The 21,532-nt window shown below is 47.2% G+C and overlaps 1 protein-coding gene across 1 annotated transcript in view; it reads left to right on the forward strand.

Annotated features, from left to right (window-relative positions):
- Nucleotides 1-21,532, forward strand: part of CLIC6 (chloride intracellular channel 6) — a 43,605-nt gene that overhangs the window by 19,955 nt on the left and 2,118 nt on the right. Inside the window, exons 2-5 of the mRNA XM_049709865.1 lie at nt 13,464-13,573; nt 14,424-14,549; nt 15,152-15,258; nt 15,816-15,997. Coding sequence (XP_049565822.1) covers nt 13,464-13,573; nt 14,424-14,549; nt 15,152-15,258; nt 15,816-15,997 — 525 coding nt within the window. The remainder of the gene's footprint in view (nt 1-13,463; nt 13,574-14,423; nt 14,550-15,151; nt 15,259-15,815; nt 15,998-21,532) is intronic.

A 21,532-nucleotide genomic window follows, 5' to 3' on the forward strand; every position in this document is an offset into this window, starting at 1 on the left:
GGGTATGGAGACCAAGGCACTCTAGTCTTTCCAGGACTTTCCTGGTTTGAAAACTGACAATCCTGGGTAGCAGGAAACCTGAGTCCCAGGCAAATTGGGAAGGTTTAGCCTCCTACCGGGCCTAAAAACTTATTTGTGACATTTTCCACCAGACCCTAATGAGGAATGGGTGTGTTTAAAGGGAAGGTGAGAAGTCGGAAAGTGCATCTCAAGACCACTAGGAGGCGCTAATAACTTCTTGAAGACCTTGCACACCTGACGCCAGAGTCCTTTTGAGAAGGCAGGTTCTAAAAACCATAGTAAGGAGCCAAGATTGAAAAGAGCAAAATGTCATCTTGAGAGGATGATCTGTAACTGTGCCTTGCCAGATGTATCCTCAGATCGGTTTTACCAAATTAAAAAATTGGGGGGAATATACAGCCTGTTGAGTCAAGTAGTCAAGCCCCCTGTGTTAGGGGCTTGTCCGCCAGACTCTGTGGCCCCACAGGTGACGTGGAGGAATGAGCAGGCCTCCCCAGAATTCAGATCAAAAAGGCTATTGTAATTCACAAGTCCACACAGAGGAGCTGTGGTCTTGGCTTGGCTATTGGTGGGCTCAATACAGAGCTTCTTCAAATGACAACATTGCAAATCCCTGGCACATGAGGAGAGGCTCATGCAGGAAGTTTCTAGAAATAGGCTAAGTGCCGCCTACTTCAGGGTTCACCCTTCTGTGTGACTGCTGTGCGGTTGATCCACTGCGTCGTCTTAGGAAAAGGTTGAGGATTCCCATAGGGAATCGTTAGCTATGTTAGTTGTCTGTTGCTGCTGTAACACATCACCACACACTTGGTGGCTTAAACCAACTCAGATGTATTATTTGACGGTTCCGTTGGTCAGAAGTTTGACACAGGTCTCACTGGGCTAAAACTAAGCACCAGTGGTCCTCCATTTCTTTCTGGAGGCTCTAGGGGAGGTCCATGTCGTTGCCTTTTCCAACTTCTACAGGGCACCTACATTCCTTGGCTTGGGGCCCCCTTTTCTCCATCTGCAAAGCCAGCAACATTCATCTCTCTGACCGTTGTTCTCTAGTCAAATCTTCTCTGACCACAGCTGGGAAAGGTCCTCACTTTTGAGGATGCCTGTGACCAGACTGGGCCCACCTGACAACCCAGGGTAGCCTCCCTATCTCAAATCCATAACCTCCGTCACATTTGCAAAGTCCTTTTTTGCCATTGAGGTAACATATTCACGGGTTCTGAGTATTAGGATGTGGGCCTCTGAGGGGCCATTATTCTGCCTATTGTACTGGCAAATAGACTTTGAACTTGTTCTTTCACATTCTGTCATTGTCACCCCAGGCCACGGCTAGAATGAGTTGAGGTCAAGCGTAGACCTACTTGGAAAGTTAATTGGTGGTTATTTTCCTGGCGGCTTCTGAGATCGCCCACCGGTCCTTAACCAGTGCCTTCTCGGACTCTGAAATGAGAAGGGCAAGTCCTAAAGGTCCTTTTTCTACATCAGGCAGTGGTCTTGCTTTGTGCTCAACACTCTGCTGTTTTTATTGAAAGCTGTTTATGGCCAAGATTAGGCATTTGGTTCAACCTGTCTTAAAAATCCCAGACCCAAACTCTTTTGGCCACATGACAAGGAACAGGCTACGTGGGCTGTGCTGGACTGGATTAGAGTGGTTTTGACAGGATCTTTCAAGGAGTACCTTGACGCTGCCTGCCCTGCTGGAAGAAGAAGTGGGCTGTCTGCACAGCTTTGCTGGACTCCCCAGTTCTCACAGGGGGATGCCAGCCCTGCATGGCTGTGTGTGTCCGGGAAGGGGGTGTGCTCTGTTGCTAACCTGGCAGGAAGACTGTTTGCCTCCAAGTGTGGGGCTAGGGGATGCAAGACAAGCTCACTGTCGTCTTGACTTCTAGCACAGGTTTCCTAGGGAGGGAACAGAATATGTAGCACCCAGACAGAGGCTCCCTCTACGCCCCCAGCCCACTTGGCTACCAAAGTTGTCCCCCAGGACTGTGAAATGTCCCAAGCACTGTTTGTCCTTTGCACTTTTCACTTGCTTCTGCTGTGTGTTTTATTACAATGGATTCCTGCAAGTCGCCTCCAAGTCACCTTACTGAAAGGAGGTGGGGTAAAACAAACAAGCAGACTACCCAGGCAGTGCCCTTTGTGCTGAGGAGGGGCCCTGCTGGCGCTGGAGCCTCTCCATTTGGACATGGGCCAGGGTCCAGAGTGGGATGAAGAGGACAGCCTCTAGCTGATTCCTGGGCTCAAATCCGACTGTGAGACCTTCTCACCTGCGTAATGAGATAGTAATGGTACCTACATCTAATAGGGTTACTCTCAGGATTCATTGAGTTAATGAAAGCAGAGTGTTCAGAACTACAGCTTGCAGAGAGCAAAGGCTATGTAAGTGTTAGTTGCTATCATCATCATCATCATCATTTCATAAAATAGCCATTTTGTTTCTAATGACATTTGTAAGTGACAGATCTGAAATCTGTGAACTTCTTAAGGCCTTAGGTGAGCTATTTTGAGAAGATGAATCTACTTATGTGTCTTCTTTTTTAGAATGAGAGGTGGGAGCTGAATTCCAAGCTGATACTTACTAATCACACTGATCTTTCCAGCCCTAAGTTCTCCAGAGGAGGTGTACACTCAAGTCTGCCAGGTTTTCTCCCAGCCGATGACCTAGGGGATACCTAGAAGGTTTTCCTATTTGACTGGGACAGAAGTTCTTGCTGTTCTTTTTGACCCGAAGGGTAATATGGAGGATCAAACAGAAATCGTGGTCTTTGTTGAGATCAAGTTAAGGATTTAAGGATGAGCAGGTCATGGTTTCTGGCCCGCTAGCGTGGTGCCCTTTGGTCTGGAGTGTCTGTTGCACCCGGAGACGGGCTATTCTGGGGTGGCTTTGCCACCTGAATTGCACCACCAATTTGTAAGAGTTTTTCATCATTTTATTTCTTAGATCTCAGTGATACTCTGCCCTTTTCCCTCTCTCTGTGCACTTCATGGTTATGATTGTTAATCTTAAGAAAGTGCTATGCAAATATACGTATATCCACATGACAGTTTTTAAAAAATCTCAGCTCTTTATTGACGATACTCAAATAAGGTAGCTAATCTGATAAGGAAAAAAAAAACCAGAAACAAACCCCAAATCAAGCAAGAATACTGAAAAGAATTCAAGGTTTGCATCCTCTAACTTAAGAAGAAGGGGAAGGCACTTAGTCGGTCTTTCCTTTTGCTGGTGTCCAGTCTCTCAGGGCCCCCTCAGTTTTCTGAACCAAGCGCCACTAGAGGGAAACAGGAAGTTGACACATATTAATACGTGAAGGTGTGGAAAGGTGAGTCTCAGCCTCCGCACGTGGATGTGTTCTGATTTCATTTCAGGTTGCTTATTTTCTTTCTTACCTAGAGCTTCAGAGGCTGAACCTAACAGTGTAGAATCGATCTTGACTGAAATACTAAACGATTCTTCCAGCGGCTGTGGTTTAACATGGGCTGGTACTCAGCTTCCAGAGTATCCACAAGGGAGGACAGTTTCTTTATTTATCTGTTAATTTAATTTAAATTAGTTTTTATTTATTTTAAAAATGTTTAATTGAGGTATACTTGACATACGTTATATTAGCTTTAGGTATACAACATAAAGATTCAATATTTGTGTATATTTGGAAATGATCACCCCAAGAAAGTGTAGCTAACATCCCTCACCACACATAGTTATGACATTCTCTTCTTTCTTGTGGTGAGAACTTTTAAGATCTACTCTCTTAGCAACTTTCAAGTACAAAATACACTTTTATTAACTATAGTCACCATGCTGTACCTTACATCCCCAGGACTTATTTATTTTATAAATAGAAGTTTGTACCTTTTGACCCCCTTCACCCATTTCACCTCCCCCTGCCCCGCTGGCAACCACCAATCTGTTCTCTGTAACTCTGAGCTTTGTTTTGTTTTCGATTCCACGTATAAATGAGATCATATGGTATTTGTCTTTTTCTGTCCTCAAATACGCTCAGAGTCTATCCATCTTGTCACTAATGGCAGGATTTCAATTTTTTAATAGCTTAATTATATTCCATTGTGTATATATACACCACATTTTCATTATCCATTCATCCATCAGTAGACACTTGGTTGTTTCCATATCTTGGTTATTATTGATAATGTACAGTGAACATGGGGGTGCATATATCTTTTCGAGTTACTGTTTTTGGGTCTGTCACACCCAGAGCTGGGCAATTCTGGGGTACAGTTGCTACCTGAACTGTACCACCGATTTTAACTGCTTCTCTTTCCCGAAGGTGGCCTGACAGCCGGGAGGGGAAATGCCGTTCCTGTATTAGCTGGCTCTGTGCAATTTGGGGAGTTTGCCAGGCTTGTCTTAAATTCCCGCGTCCTTTCCTCACCCCAGGAGGCCTCAGCCTCTGTTCATCTGTTCTCCCTCCCGGGGAGATGAGAGTCCCAACTCCTCAGCATTCAGGAGATCAACTACCCAATCTGATCAATCGGTTATGTTCATCTGTGCTGTTGGACTTCTGATGAAGGAGGAACAAAGCCCCACTTCTAGGTTACTAGGAGGTCGTTAATAATGTTTTTGACCCTCACAAAAAATAAAGCTCTCATCTGGGTGGACAGTAGGGTGACCAGCCGTCCCACCTTGCCTGAGACTTACAGGGGGGATGAGGGATTTCCGACTTTAAAAATCACAGTCGCAGGCAAACCGGGTCACCCAGCGATTGTCCTTTGGGGTGGGTGAAGAAAGCAACCCCAGGACAGGCAGGCTGGGGAGGGGATGGGGCTGATAAGGCTGGGCTTGCTGATATCATCCTCAGGGGCGAGGCGTGGTTTCTCTGTGTTTAAAGGAACTCCCCGTGACAAGGAGCTTCTTAGAACTTTTGAGAACAGTGACCATCGGCTCCACAAGGTGAGTTTTCCTGGAGTGACTTCCGTGGGCCTGACTGTGCTGCCTGGGGAGCTGGAGGAAAATGAATGTGTCATGGGCACTGCCGGGGAAAAGACAGTTTAATCACCGGCTCTACAGAGGCTGATGCGGTCCTCCCTGAAGGGATGGAACCAACAGAAAATAATTAGGAGACAGTTTGGTACTAAACAAGGCAGAGCCGACTGTATTGTCAGTGAACTTCAGAAAAAGCAAAAAGAAATGCCGACCAGAGAGTCATAGAAAAGGATACAGAGCTGGAAAAAGTCACTGACCTGACCTGAGCAGGAATGAGGTGGTAGCAGGTGGATAAGGGGGATTTCAGGAAGGTGACGTGGGATATGTAAGGACAGCATTTAAGGGGAGTAACTAACTGGCTTGACAGGCCAGCATCTATTAGACGGTGGAGAGGAGGGGAGGGGGAGGGGGGGAAGGCAGAGGAGGGAAGGAGGGAGTCAGAAAGGAAGGGAAGGGAGAGGCAGGTGGGGGGAGGGAGGAAGGAGGGAGGGTGTAACAATGCTTCCGCATGTCAGGCATCGTTCTGTGTGTTTTCTGCTTAACGTCTAATTCATTCTCACCCAACATGCAGGGGCAGGTAAAATTAACCTTATGGTAAATGAGCGAAGAGCTGTGCTGGAAGGTTAGGTACTCTGCCCCGGCCACACTGCTTGATAGCAATGTAGCTGGAATTTGCACTTGAGCAGCATTCCAGCAGAATGAGCTAAGGACAGTGGCATCCGGGTTAACCTTATCCAGGATATGGGGAAAGATCGGAGGGGCTAGGAAGCCCAGGCAGAGAGAGCCGGCAGGAGGCTGCTGCAGGAATCTGGGTGGGAGGCTCGGAGACCCGGGCAAGAAGGACTTCAAAGGAGGAAGGCTGTGCTGGGGTCTGAGTGAAGTTCAGGAACAGGGTGAGAGATCTGGTTTTCATCGTGAGGACCTGGAAGGAAGCTGGGCCCATTAACTGGATCCAGTTTACAAGAACTCGAGTGATCTTTGTTCACCTAATCCAGTTTGGGTTTGGGGGCAGGTTATTTATTAGTCTCTCTGTGCCTCAGTGTTCTCATCTGTAAAATGGAAGTTGAAATAGGACATCTTACTCTCCAATGGAGTTGGAGAGGATTGACTCTGATCACGTCCATAAATAGTTTGGAAGGGTACTTGAAATCAGAGTTGGTCTTCAAGAGGTGTTAGTTTTTAAAAATTACCTTCAAAATTGCTGATTTGGGAGGACATTTTCTTCAAAAACATTCTTATTGGACAAGGAAGAGATGGGATGGCTTGTTTCTCCCCCACTTAGTTAGCATAGCGTTTCTCCACGGGGATCTGCAATTCCAGAGTGTTGAACGCCAAGTCCTGATGGAAGAGTGGTTGCTTTCTTCTCTCATTACACGGAACCCACTCTCTCCCAGGTGATCACAGACAAAAGACAGAGGCCTTTGGTGTCACTTCTTGAAAAGTAAGCAGCTTCCCTGGGCTTGTCAACCCTGCCGTCGGTCAGGTGCACCCAGTTCTCCTGATGCCCTTTCCTCTGGACTTTTCCCCAAGAGGTCTGTGTAACTCCCAGACACGAATGCCAGGCCAGGGCCCTCCTATTTTGCCTCCTGGCTAAAGATCTGTTTGCTTTTGCAATTAAGAAAAAGACTTCAGTTGTTAATTTTCACTTGGAATAGATAGAGGAGGTGTTAGGTTTTTGGGGAAAAAAAAAAATCAGTGCTCCTTTAAGGCCTATACCGTTTGGCATGAAAATCACACTAATTGAGCCTTGTTAAAAAGTACCGTAAGTCCCATAATTGTCTGTTCTGGGGCTCTCAGATTTGGAAGAGTCATGATGATGATGGAACAGCTGCCTTTATTGGGTGCCCAGGAGACTCAAGCGTATCACACAGAGATCTTACAAGGCATAGGGATTTTTATCCCTATTTTTTAAATGGAGAAACTGAGGCTCAGGGAGAACAAATGAATTGCCCAAGGCCACTCGATTAGTAAGTAGTGGGGCCCAAGTTCACACTGGCTCTCCCTGGCCCCGTACCCATTCCCCTGGACCATGTTGTCTCCAAGAGACCTCATGTTGCTCAAAATGGAAACTTCAGTGTGTCTGGCAAGTGGAAAGAATTATACGTTTTTTTCAACTTACTGATTATTCAAAATCAGGAAGTCTCTGGGGCTTCCCTGGTGGCGCAGTAGTTGAGAGTCAGCCTGCAGATGCAGGGGACACGGGTTCGTGCCCCAGTCCGGGAAGATCCCACATGCTGCGGAGCGGCTGGGCCCGTGAGCCATGGCAGCTGAGCCTGTGCGTCCAGAGCCTGTGCTCCGCAACGGGAGAGGCCACAACAGTGAGAGACCCGTGAACCGTAAAAAAAAAAAAAAAAAAAAAAAATCAGGAAGTGTCTGACTGATTTAAATACTGCATTTTAAGTCAAACCGCTGGTCCAGAAGGCTTGGGGGAGACTTTGCTGCCCATGACTTGGGCCCTTTGGGCTCTCTCAACCATCCCCCCTCCCTCCCTCCTCTCATCTCCTCCATCTCCATCCCCCTCCCCTCCCCTCCCCTCCCCTGCCTCCACCTCTTCCCCTCCCCCTCGCTCCTGCCCACCTTCTGTTCTTTTCCCTCCAGTTGGATGCCACTCTCCTTGGGTGATCTCTTAGTAGTGAGAAGTTGTGAGCTTCTAAAAGGGAAAAAGTTCATGGACATTGGCCCAGCAAAGAAAGAGGAGAGAGGCCCAGGGAGGCACTTTCTGAAGTGGACCAGGCTCCAGGCGCATGGGAGCAACAGGGTTCAGGCCCTTAGTCATGCTTGGAGTGTTTACTGTGTGCCAGGAACTCCGCCAGGGCCGGCAGGAGCCGCCCAGATGAAGGAAGATGGGTCCCGGGCTCCAGACCCGTGTCGAGGGTTAGGGACATCCTGGCCTTCCTGCCTGCTTCCACATGGGAGCAAGAAAAGACCCAGGAGGAGTGTCCCCCACCTGTCCCACAGGCCTTGTCGCTGGGTTGGGACAGTTTCCCTGGTCCTGACCTGCTCCAAATGGCAGACGGACATGGTGGGTGCAGGCTGGGGGGTACGTGCGCAGACACTGCACCCACATTTCTCTTTACAAGCACTAGCTACTCCAGTGCCCTGAACTCATGGTGGTCCCCCTCCCGTCCTCCTGGGGTTGAGTTTAGAGCACACACATTCAACGAGAGGTGCTCATGCAACCCTGACGTCATCTGTAAAGAGGCGTGTGCATGGGAAGGACAGCATCTGTGGACCGGGGGTGCTGGCTGACTGCCCAGCTTGGAGGCCGGATCTTTGTGCTTGGCCGTGCTGGGCAGTTTCCATCGCCAGGCCCCAAAGCACGCGAGACTGTCGTGCTTTCTGCAAAGGACCCAGGAGGAATTCAGGGAAATGTGTAGGTGGGGCTCGGAGGGCGGGAGTCGGTCCCACCTGGTTGGCTGCAGCTGTTTCTCTCTGGCTGTGCTGTGTCCCGCCTTCAGCCGGACCAGCTGCCAACAGAGGAGCATTCTGGCCGGCCCTTTGGACCACATTGTTCTTCCTGGGGAAGGACTGATTCTGGTGGCTGCCCGTGGCCTCCCACGCCAAACTGTCTTCTGACTCTGGCCTCCTCAGATCAGCTACTGATTTCATTCAGCCTCGAGTCCCTCCAGATCATTGGAAACACACGGCCCATTATTACTCACCAGTTTTCTCTGGGTCCCTGGGATGGAGCCAGCCAAATTAGCTGTTTGCCCCCAGATCCCTCCTGCTTTTCTGCAGGGACAGGAACACTCCCCTGCACACAGGATGGACATCCTACCTCCTTGGTTGAAAGCCAGTCTCAGAAAGGGGACAATTAGAATATTTCCAATTTATTGCCTCTTCCTTTATCCTCCCTCCATCCGCAAATCACTTTTTCATGACATTTACATAGAGTAGGGACAAATGCTTCCTTCTCAGAATGTGTTTACCATTTAGGCCCTCATGGAATTTTCTAGAGAGAAGGTAGGGACCAGAAAGAAGGTGGGGAATCAGGTGGTGGGTGCGTGACCTGTTCTGGTGGGAAGGTCAGAGGGGTGCTAGGGAGCCACCAGGAATATCTTGAGGGGGTCATCACCCCTTGGTCAGGTCTGGCGGGGGTGGGGGTGGGCGGGTCCCTCAAAGGGAGTGGCGAGTGGGAGTCATTTTAGTGGAAGGTGTGGTGGGTGGTCCCCTTCCATGTAACTACAGACCAGCCCTGGAAAGGTCGTCTGGCGGAAACCAAAAGCACTGAGAGGAAATTTAAAAAAATGGAGTGAGCGTGCAAAGAGTAGGTGGGAGAGGCTCTGATCTGAGAAGGATCTGCTGACCTTTGTAGCGACATTTGGACCTTTACACCTCAGGCCGTGAGTGGGGACCCAGCAGAATCACCAACGTTCTTGAACGCCGCTGCTGGGCTCAGTGGAGAACGGAATTTCTCAGAACTTTCTCAGAACGTGTCAGAGGCACCAGTGTTTTTCTTTTGAGAATGACCGTCGTCATAGGCACTCAACAAAGTTGCATTTGAAAGGCAGACCTCCAAATCCAGGTTATCCAAGTGCCTGGGTCTTCACTGGAAACAAAAGACACTCTGATCTCTTAAACTGCCTCATTTGATTTTAATCAGAAGTGTATACATACAAAATTTCCCCGTAGGTTGAGAGCTCTGCTGAAAAATCTTAGCCCAGAGTGTAATTAGCCTGAGACAATCAGCAGCATCAGAAAATAAAACTGCATACGATAAAACGTCCCGATTAGGGCAACGGTGTCGGTTATTCACCCCTGATGTCTGTGACATCACCCCTGATGTCGGTTATTCACCCCATCATCTTGTCTGGTGATGACTGTGACCAGAGCGATACTCTCCCATTGTTGCCCAATAATGGGCAGTGGAGATGGTATATCTTTGCCTTTTGCTAGCACATCCCAGCACTGAAGCACATTAAAGTAATACAATCAGGCAGCGAGGCGTCCTAGTCACTCCCACCATGTTCCCGTAACCCCCACATGTACAACAGGCTGAGACAGAAAAAAAATTTATTTTAGAGCAATTTAAGATGAGGCAACACTGGTTATGTAAATCCTGTTTTATGGGCAGTCGTGGCAGCTGGCTAATTCTTCTAAACTGCCTAACAGCCTTCAGTCCAGCAGCTGCGCTGGCTTGGAACAATTCTGTTGGAAGGCCACACGGGGGGAAATGTACAGTCACAGCTTTTATCACGATCTTCTGGGCTGTGGGCGCTATGGCCATGCAGACCGTTGTCCCACCTTCCTGGCACCCATGTTAAGGACCAGTTGCAGTTCTGGGAAGGAGCCTGTTAAGAAGGCTAAGTTTTGATGGAGTGGATGACACAGGCCATTGGTATATTTTAAAATATGAATTGCTCCTACCCCCTTTTTATTTCTTCTAAAGGGATAGCTGCCAGGATTCAGGAAAAGGTGAGAGCAATTACAAGGGAAAACACTGGCTTGAGTTTGAGACCGTGAAAGAGACAGAGTGAGGCAGAGAGACCCGTGCAGAGTAATTATTCTCCAGATGCTGCTGTCCCAGGCACAGGGTTCTTGGTCAAGGTGAGTTTCATCAAGAAGCCCGGTGAAGAACGCCTGGGCTCAGCGGGGATCTTGCTGAATTCAGAATGAGTTATTCCAGGATTTCCAAGGTCAGAGACACAAGGCAGAAGGAGAAGAACAATTGCCCCACTCTGAAGAACTTATCTCAGACTTTGCTGAGCTTAGTGTAACTACTATAAAAATAAGAGGTTTAAAAGCTGCAGAACAAGTCAGGACTGGCCAAAATATGTGCCTTTGTGTCCCAGCGCTTTCATCCCCCCTTGGCCCCCTTCTTTGGCATGACTCTGCCCAAACCTACAGTGGTTAAGAAGGCACCATGATTTAGGAGGGATCCCCGGCAGGAAGCCACTGGGAGTTTTATGTAACTCAGCTCTGCGCTGGTTCTTTTTCCAGGACAGAGCCGAGGACGAGACAGGGCAGCCTTCAAAATGGCCATAAGGCTATGGGACCAGGTGGCCAGGGGGCCGCCTGCAGGGCAGTTGTGATGACTACTTGGATGCTTGGGTCCTAGCTATGCACCTCCCCCACCCCTCAAGCTCCAGCAACTTCAGACTCCAGCTGGGGGAATTCTCAGCCCTTCCCTCTACTAGGGGGGAAGGGAGAGCTGGAGGGGTTGGAGGGGGTGAAGCAAGTACCCAGAGCTTAGGGGTCTCTGAAGTCACTTATCGGAATCTGTTGGTGCCTCTTCAGGTGTATTAAGTTCACCCTTTATCTTTACACTTATGCAGCTGTTTTTATCAACTAGGAGGTCTTGCAAGTCTTCTTATCAACAGATCATCCAACTGGGGGGTTTGAACCGTTCTGTCCTATGCATTGATCATAACACTGGGCCAGCCTTCCCTCTTGTCCAAGGTGGGGGTGAGACCACTGACCACAAGCATCACATCACCTTGGGGGAGCTTGTTAAAAATTCAGATCCCTGGACCCCATGCAAGACCCGCTGAATCTGACTCTGTATTTTTAAAATTAATATTTCTGCTTCTTTTTTGTATTAAAATATAACATGCAGTAAAGGAAACAAACCTTAACTAAGACTTAGTCAATTCAGTATACCCGCCATGTAGCCACCACACAGCTCAAGCTGTAGAATGTTGCCACCACCCAGAAGCCTCCCTCTCAGCCTTTCCAGACAATACCTAGCTTCCAAAGGCAACTGCTCTTCTGATTCCCGTCACATAGAGAGGTTTGCCTGTGTTTGAACTTCACCTGCGTTGAATTATGCAGGACTCTTTTGAGTCCGGTTTCTTTCCCTCCACATTATGTATATGAGATTCATCCACATTGTGGCTTGTAGTAATAGCTAATTTTTTCCACTGTGGTGTCTTGTCCTACCATATGAATGTACTATCATTTATTTATTCATTCTATTCTTCATGGTGTCCGAGTTGTTTTCAGGTTTCGGTTATTACACTAAAGCTGCTAAGAACATGCATATAAATGCTTTTTGTGTTCCTAAGCACTATTTCTGTTGGGAGTGGAATAGCTGTGTCATAGCATAAATGCATATTTATCTTGGGTAGATAATTGCCAAACAGTTTTCCAGAGTAGTTGTAGCAGTTTACACTCTCACTGGCAATGGATGGGAATTCAGTTGCTCTGCATTCCTGTCTGCACTTGATATTGTCCGATCTTTTCACTTTAGCCATTCTGGTAGGTGTGTAGTGGAATCTATTTGTGGTTGTAACATGCATTGCCCTACTGGCTAGTGACGCTAAGAGTGTTTTCATGTGCTTATTGACCATTTGGATTTTGTCTTTTGTGAAGAGGCTGATCAAGTCTTTTTAACATTGGGTCTGGGGTCTCTTATACTCTCCTTTTGTAGGGACTTCTTGTTATTAACAACCTCTCCAGGTGACTTCGGAACCTAATGCCAGAGAACCACCTCTGAAGTTCTCTTTAAGTTGTCCAGTTTTCTTAAGGCATCATTTTCCTTTCTTCAATTCCCAAACCACAGCTCACCTTCTGCCTTGTGTCCTTCTGTTATTCAGGTTATAGATTCACTGCTTTCCTCTCAACTTTCCTTGAACTGCATGTGGCAGAAATGGACTTCCTGGATTAAATATGGCTGTGTTTCTGTCATCGCAGTCTAGCTGAGTCTCCCGGTCTTTCCGTCAGCATTTTGTTATCACTGTAACCTTGCCAGAGACACATGGGGTGGAGAAAGATGGGAAGAGAAAGAAGAGTGTGGGAACTGCCCCAGGAGGATGAAGCCCCACGGTTCCCCTCTCTTCTCCAACGCCTGCCTTTCTCCTCTCCCAGGAGCCCACAGGAAGGAGGATGTCTGTTCAGTAATTTTCTGTGCCTGTGTCTCAGGGATGTGTGTGTGGATGTGACCTGCTTAGGTCATCAGGGAGGCACTGTTTCCTATCCCTCCGCCCTCAATGTCTACTGTGCAGCAGTCTACCATCTAAATACAAATGCTCCCCAACGGATGAGGGGACCTAAAATTTTTTACAGTGTCCGGGGGTCTAAGAACTCGTATAATCCAGCCTTCATTCTAGAGATGAAAATAGTAGAGAATACTGGGGATGGTGTCTCCGTGGGAGAACCTGCTGGTCTGTTTTTACGCATGATCATCCTGGAAAGAGAGGTGTGTTCCTTCTCAAGAGATGGAGGGAGGGAAAGAGCATGTTTTCCTTCTTTGCCTTTAGTAGCAAAGGGGCTTCCCTCTTGCCACTCTTTGCCTCCATGTACTGCTATTCAGAGGCCCAGCATGGCAGGAAGTGGTGAGCTGTGGGAAGGAGAACAGAAAATGCTCAGCGAGTGCATGTGTGTCCTCCCTTCCCCTCCCCAGCTCCCACTTGGAGGCTGGTGGAGGGGGCCTCAGAAGGCTATTTACAGTATCATCACCATTAACGAAAATTCATCATGATTTTGTGTGCATTGCATAGCAGAGTCTGGCATTTCTAACTGTGAGACTGGCTCTGATAAGGATTTCTTTTTCCATTTGTAGGCTGGTTGTGATGGTGAGAGTATTGGAAATTGCCCATTTTCTCAGCGTATCTTTATGATTCTCTGGCTAAAGGGCGTCATATTTAATGTGACAACGGTGGACTTGAAAAGGTACGACAGGGTTTCTGCAGTATTGAAATAACTGTACCTAATTCCTATACACACACACACACACACACACAGATGGAGACACACACACACAGACACACACACAGGCACACACAGGCACACAAACAGACACACATGCAGGCACACAGAGACACAGACACAGAGGCACACACAGACACCGACACACACACACAAACACACACACACTTCTAGGACCCATGGGTGATATTGCAGGCACATCCACCCCGGGTCAGGACCCTGGATTGAAGCGGGAGTAGTGTGGGCCACACAGTAATTACAGAACGGGATCAGACGTAATCCAGGAGGAGTGGGGGTTGAGGGTGCGCCATGAAGAGCCTGCTCTGCCAGTTACCGGTCAGCTGTGAACCTCTCAAAAGCCTGTCCGAGGGCTTCCCTGGTGGCGCAGTGGTTGAGAGTCCGCCTGCCGGTGCAGGGGCCACGGGTTCGTGCCCCGGTGCGGGAAGATCCCACATGCCGTGGAGCGGCTGGGCCCGTGAGCCATGGCCGCTGGGCCTGCGCGTCCGGAGCCTGTGCTCCGCAACGGGAGAGGCCACAACAGTGATAGGCCCGCGTACCGCAAAAAAACAAACAAACAAAAAACCCCAGCCTGTCCGAGCACCACTCCTGGCTGGTAACACTGGGGAGAGTTAACGTTTCACCTCCGTCTCCAGATAAAGGGCCACACTTTCCTCGCCAGTAGAACAGTTTGTAAACCCACAATCGCCTTTGAAATTCTCAAGGGTGGTTTCTCTTAAACTGGGGAGGATGCAGTTCAGCCTTGGAAATGATCCAAACAGTGGCGCTACCAACGCTGCCCTTCCCTCCCACCCAGGAAACCCGCGGACCTGCAGAACCTGGCTCCCGGCACCAACCCGCCTTTCATGACTTTTGATGGTGAGGTCAAGACGGACGTGAATAAGATCGAGGAGTTCCTAGAGGAGAAGTTAGCCCCCCCAAGGTGGGCCTCATCAAAACCTGTGTTCACCACTCGCTTGTCACTTCTCCCCGTTCACAGACGATTCCGTGTGTTGGTTTTCTCTGGCCACGGTACCTACTTCCCGAGTTGTACCTGTGACGTGCCACAGAAGGCACAGCGAGACTAGAAACGCTGAGCTTAGGTGGCTCGGATTTCTTTGCTCCGCACCTGCGGTTTGGCAATTAGGGGTTGACGGCAGGAAGTGGGGAGGAAGTAGGCCGATGTCACATGGGTGGGTCGCTTCTGCTGGAAGGTAAGGAGTGGGTGTTAGCACGCAGCATCACAGCGGGCTGGACCTGGAAGGGAACCTTCTAGTCCAGTACCTCTATTTCAGGAGGGAGGGAACTAGACCAGTAAGGCCAGGTGGGGCCCCGCGTTCCAGGGTGAGAACAGTCCGTCCAGTGCTTTTCCCCTGGACGGCGTTGCTCTCAACTTTGAAGATGGAAAGATTAGGCAAACATTCAAGGGACAGTTTTCATGTTTATATCCACTCAGAGAATGTCACTTCCTCCCCCTGCCTCACATCGTATTCTCCTAACTCAAAGACGGCTGATCTGTGATACTCTCATTTTGAATTTTTCAAGGTACCCTAAGCTGGGGACCCAACACGCTGAATCTAACTCTGCTGGAAATGATGTGTTTGCCAAGTTCTCAGCATTTATTAAAAACACCAAGAAGGATGCAAACGAGAGTGAGTCCCTCCCATCTTCCTGTTTTCTGCTTTCTACTTGGACCTCTGCTCCGCCTCTAGTGTGGCTTCTTATAAGATCTTGGGAATTCTGACTCGTTTCACAGTGGGGAGGGACCTGTACATAGAAATGAGGAAAAAGTACCTCTGACCTTGACACGTGGGTTTCAAGAGATTGAGTGCTTCTTCTAGAGGTGGGGAGCCCAGAAAACCACATTTTTAGGGGAGAATAATGACCACCAGGGATTCCTTGCCGCACCATGGGACTCAGTATGAACGAAGCTTCTACTGCTGCTTACTTCATTGTGTGATTTCCGTAAAGATTTTTGAAGAAATGAATGAGTTCTAGAAGTAACAGTGTTGTGTAGATGGCAGAATTACTTTCCAGGGAGAAGTGAGTCCTTTATTCAGATCTCGTAAATCCACTTCTCTCTTTCCCAAGTCTCCAATGCTCACTGGCCGTGTCTCGGGAAGGAAGGGACAAACTCCTTCGGTATCTAGAGAGAGGTGACCCTAACTCCCATGGCTCACGTTAGTCATTTTTTGCCCTTCTGTTTTAGTTTACGAAAGGAACCTCTTAAAGGCCCTGAAGAAGCTGGATAATTATCTAAACAGTCCTCTGCCTGATGAAATAGACGCCTACAGCACCGAGGAAGTTACTGTTTCTGGAAGGAAGTTCCTGGATGGGGATGAACTCACGCTCGCCGACTGTAACCTCTTACCCAAGCTCCACATTATTAAGGTTTGTCCTTCCTCTTACCTCAGGTGCTGAATACATGAATGGGGCTTTGTTTCATTTTGTTTTCACTTGTGTTTTTGCCAGACATCGAAACGATCTAAAATGCGGACTCTTGCATTTAAAAATCTAGCTTGTTTCTGTTTGGGGCAGGCAAGCCCCAAGTTTCAGATCTGTGGATAACATTCTCAGCTGGTCCTCAGAGGTTCTCAAGAAGCATCTGAGAACGTGGCTCCCATCCTTCCATCCTCACTGCTTCTCTTTTCGAGTTTCACCCCCAGAGCCTAAAGAAAAGCTATGTGAAAGCAACTTGAGGGAATACATTGATTATACCTGGTGTTTCATGAAGCTCCAGGATTGGAGATGGTGTGTGGAATCTGCTAGTATTAAAATGTGAACTTGGGGAATTCCCTGGCTGTCCAGTGGTTAGGACTTGGTGCCCTCACTGCGGTGGCCCAGGTTCAGTCCCTAGTTGGGGAACTAAGATCCTGCAAGCCGAGTGGCCAAAACAAAACAAACAAATAAACAAACAAACAAAACAAAACAAAAAAACTGAGCCAACCTGGAAAAAAAAAGTGAATTCAGTCAATTGTTGGTGATGGGCAGGGTAAGCCTAGCCCTGTCTAGGGACAAGAGGGGGTTGGTTCCTAGCACCGACCCCTACAGCTGGGGAGCAGCTGACAGCTCCTTGGCTGGACCTCTGCCAGGTTTGGCATCCTGTCTTCCCAGGTGGTTGACTTGGACTTGTGACAAGTCCACACTTGGACTCCTTAGTTATGGCTGCTCTCAGAAGTGCCCCAGCCTGTCTATCACTTACAGGTGTTAGTTGTTATTATCATTATCACTGTTGATATGTCCTTGGTCCTCAGTAGCCTCAGATGCCCCAGGAAGAAACTCAACCCCTGTTCTGGGGCATCTTTATTATTCAAATCCTACCAGCTCCAGAGCTAGGTCCTTGGTATAAGCATAGGGGAGATGGGAGAGAAGACACAGGGAAATACAAGCCAAGGACCCTGTGTTCTAATAACACATATAATTAGCACTTAGAAATTTACAAATTAGTTTCACACAGTCTGTGGCATTGATGTCCTGGGGGCTACTAGTCACCCCTGGTTACTGCAAGTCATTCCCTTGCCTTTCTCTTCCTTCCCTACTCCATCCCAGTCCTTGCTACATTTTTCTTCTTTCTTCTGTCTTCCTTGTTGCGCTCAGAGGGTACCAACTTGAAATTCCAGCCTTGAAGACACCGTTGATCCTGTAAGTGAATGTTCGTTTCCGTAGCTGTGCCGGTCCTCTGACACTTAAAAGTAGCGCAAGCATCTCAACCCCTCAAACCTGCTACATTGGGGATATTCTAAATTGGACGTTTGGGAGCCATTTTCCAACAAGTTATTTATGTAGTTGTGTTTGGTTTAGTCCCTTTACTGAATGTATTCTAATCATTGCTATGACCAGTGCGGCATGACAGAAGCACATGGAGGTTAGGGAAGGAAAGAGAAATACACACACACACACACACACACACACACACAATTGCCACTTATTTAGCCCCTATAAAAAAAAAGAGTTTAAAATGTCAGTAGAGGGGGTAAACTTCAGAGTAAAATAAAGCAGTCCAGGGCTCCAATATAAGACCTAACTGCAAAATCTTCAAAGCCAGTTAGCACTCAAAATACCAAGCAGCTCAGCAATCTTCCAGGATGGAGCATTTCTGAAAGGAAATGAGAATCAGTGTGAAGGCATTTATGGTAAAAAGATGAGAGAATAGAGGAATTTATCATTTATTCCCTTCCTGAAACCCAGCAAAAACATTATGAAGGACTAAAGCATTATCTCCACCTTTTATAAAACTAGACTTAGAAACTTCAGCCAGTGTGAGGGCTCACAGAGCCTAGGCATGCTTCTCTAGATCTTCAGCAAGGTTCAGATGTCTCTAAAAGTAAATATTACAGCCCTGAAATGCCCAACCCAGACTTCTTTGTTTGAGGACAGGGCACGGAGTGGGCCACGAGAGAGGCAGGACCATCCCTACAGAGCTGAGATCTCTGTGGAGGCAGAGTTGAAGGCGGAACTGTTCAGAGGCGCCATCTGTATGTTCACCACCGTCCTCTAATGCAAAGATACAGGGAGGGGAGGTGAAGGGGAGGAGAGAAGACAAGTGACATTCTGCTTTGTGACTGCTGAGCGGAGAACAAGTCAAAAGAATGACTGTAAATTATCTGAGCTCCACTTTTAGCCATGGTGACCGCTTCCTAATCTGTGAGCCTCAGAGTGGAGGATGCACTAACCTTGACTTTGACCCTGACTGTAGCCCTAACCCTAATGTGTCCCTGGGACAGAGTATAGAGCAGTGTTTGATGAGCGGGTATTTGGGGGTAAAATCCATATTGGTCTACCTGCTGCGCTGCCTCACTCCCTTTGCCCACCACACTGTTTTTAAACAAATGGTAGGTCCAATAGATCCGCCCATTAAAAGATGGTTAATAACCAGAAAGAATCCAAGTGGGATTTCTATGTGAACAGAGATGATCCAAAAGGAGGGGGAAAAGGTTAAAGAAAGAACAAAAGAGGAAAAGGCAGATGAGAAACACGTATCTGATAAAGATTGCTCCAGTAAACCAAAGAATTTTTCAGACAGATACTTCTCTGTGGCCTCAAAAAAAATGAAAGAGAACCTTTGGTGAAAACGCTCAAAGACAAGTCACAAGATACCAAAACATATAATGTCACAAGGAAGATGAGAATCAAGCTGGTAGAACTAAAAAACACGCCTAAAGAAAATAATTTCAGAAACAAAAGTGATGTTAGAAGTAGCAAGAAATGGAAAAAGACATTGCAGAAATTCATCAGACATCAGAGGATGGGCCTGAGAAGATTATCCCAAATCGGATGGAGAAGAAGCACGAGGTAAAGGGTCATTAGCGAGACCCCATAATCAGAAAAAAGAGAACAGGAAAGAAAAAAGAGAGAAAAAGAAGGCTCAAAGGTAAATTATTTTGAACTAAAGGATGACCTGAACCTTTAGTTTAACATGCCATGATTAGAAAAATATTGCCCAGAACAATCAACACACTATCACATATTTGGTAAATTACTGAACTTTGAGGATAAAAAAGAACCCTTTGGGTGTCTAGATGATGATGATGATGATGATGGTGATGATGGTAATAATAATAATAATAGTAATAACAGTAATAAAAGATAAAACCACCTACACAAGGAGGGAATTCAGACTAGCCTCATATGTCTCTAGGACCACATTAAAACCCAGGAAACAGTGGTTTCATAGTTAAAGGATTAAAAGAAAGGATGTGTGATGTAAGAATTTTATATCCTTGTAAATTGTTGTTTTTACCCAGACTTCTGGTTTCAATGAAATAAGCACTCCTGAGCCAATTTAAAAAATAAAATTGCTATATAATGAAATAATAAAAAATGATAATAAAATAAGAATCCAGGAACAGAGAAGGTGTGTGATATAGAAGGATTGATGCTAAACATAGAACCTATTTAAATCTAAAACCAGAACTAGCCTAAACAGCAGTGGGAACTCTAGCTACTGGAAAGAAACAGAATATAGTAAACTGGATGTTTTACACCATTGGAAGGAGGGTAAGGGAGCAGGAAAGAAAAGAAGTGTAGGTATACTAATTTCCTCATTTGTCATTATCAGGAGTAAGTAGAGATCATCTAAAGTGGATAAATCAAGAAATAAAGAACTCTTATTGTTTAAAGTTATAGAAGAAACCACTGGAAGAGTTAAAACAGACCGTAAACCTTCTAAACCACCGGAAAGGGAAACACATACACACCCATGAACACAAAAATACTCACAGGAAGTTGGAAAACAAAGTATTACGTTCATAAGATATAATACAAATACAAGCTTATGTCTATGAAAGGCATATAGATAACAAACTCACTCAGAAATGCTAAAATAAAAAGAGGGGCAAAGCTAAGCCAGGCAAGTGCAAACAGAAGGAAAGCAGAATTCTTGACATCAACATCAGGAAGTTTGCAAAAGTTTGTAAGTAAGCAAAAGATGTTAATTTAGGAGGCTTTCTGAAAGTTCTGTGCTCTTGTTTTACTGCATCAATAGCTCCTGGCCTCCAAAATCTGAGAAATAAGTCCCGAAGTTCTTCTTCTTTATTTTTATTTATTTATTTATTTATTTGCGGTACACGGCCCTCTCCCGTTGTGGAGCACAGGCTCCGGACGCGCAGGCTCAGCGGCCATGGCTCACGGGCCCAGCCGCTCCGCGGCACGTGGGATCTTCCCGGACCGGGGCACGAACCCGCGTCCCCTGCATCGGCAGGTAGACTCTCAACCACTGCGCCACCAGGGAAGCCCCCAAAGATCTTCTAATTGGTGATACATTCCATGCTCACGCCATCCAAACGTCCCAGGAGCCAATGCAATGGAAAGGAACAAAGCAGAATGGGCTGTTGTAACCCTGGGTCCTTGTTATGGGATGAATCATGTCCCCCCAAATTTATATGTTCAAGTCCTAACTCCCAGTACCTCAGAACGTGACCTTATTTGGAAATAGGGTCTTTGCAGATGTTATTAGTTAGGGTGAGTAGGATGGGCCCCCTAACCCAACATGACTGGTGTCCTTATAAAAGAGAATTTGGACACAGACACACCAGCACAGGGAAAACGCCATGTGAAGATTGGAGCTGTGCTCCCACAAGCCAGAACCTGGGGGAGGGACCTGGAACAGGTCCTTCCCCAGAGCCTTCAGAGGGAGCCCGGCTCTCCTGACACCTTGATCTTGGACTTCTGGCCTCCAGGACTGTGAGAGAAGAAATTTCTGTTGTTCCAAGCCACCCAAGCTTGTAGTGCTTTGTTAAGGCAACTCCAGGAAACTCATACTATCTCCAACAGTATACACCCTCCTTTGTGATGAATTCCCCAACGGTACCCTTCCAGCCAGAGGAAACATCTCACATCATTGTGTTTTCATGATGTTCATTCTCAGCTACCCCATCCGTACATCCACTATTTCCACGAGAATAAGAATAAGGATTTTTTGCACACGGTAGACCCACAGTGAAATGATCCTGTCAGGGGCAGAAGGATAGAAATCCACAGGAGTAACATGCACAGCTGTTTGGGATTTCAGGAGGTGAGGCTCAGCAGATAGGAAAAAGAGAGGGCACACCACAGTGATCCTGGCACAATCTAAACTGAAGATCCAACATGAACCTCAGGCACCAGATAACACAGCAGCAGAACACAGGGAGAGACAACTTCCAGCAACACAAAGAGAAATCCACTGGAGTACGTACGGAGCAAATTCATGCCAGTGCATCACAAGGACTGTGTGATAAATTGGTGGGCACGGTTGTGTAGCGCCTCTGTTTTGAGTCCCACGCTCAGCGTGCCCCGTGCAAACTCAAAATGCAACTCAGAGCGGCCCGAACGGCTGTAGGACGACATGGCAACTTGAGAAGCAGAAGATATTACACGCCTCAAAAGAATGGATTGTCTGATCTAACTGCCTATGTTAGTGGGTTGTCCCTTTCTGACTATTTCCTC

The sequence above is a fragment of the Orcinus orca genome, chromosome 5 (genome assembly GCF_937001465.1).
Source record: "Orcinus orca chromosome 5, mOrcOrc1.1, whole genome shotgun sequence".
Lineage (NCBI taxonomy): Eukaryota > Metazoa > Chordata > Mammalia > Artiodactyla > Delphinidae > Orcinus > Orcinus orca.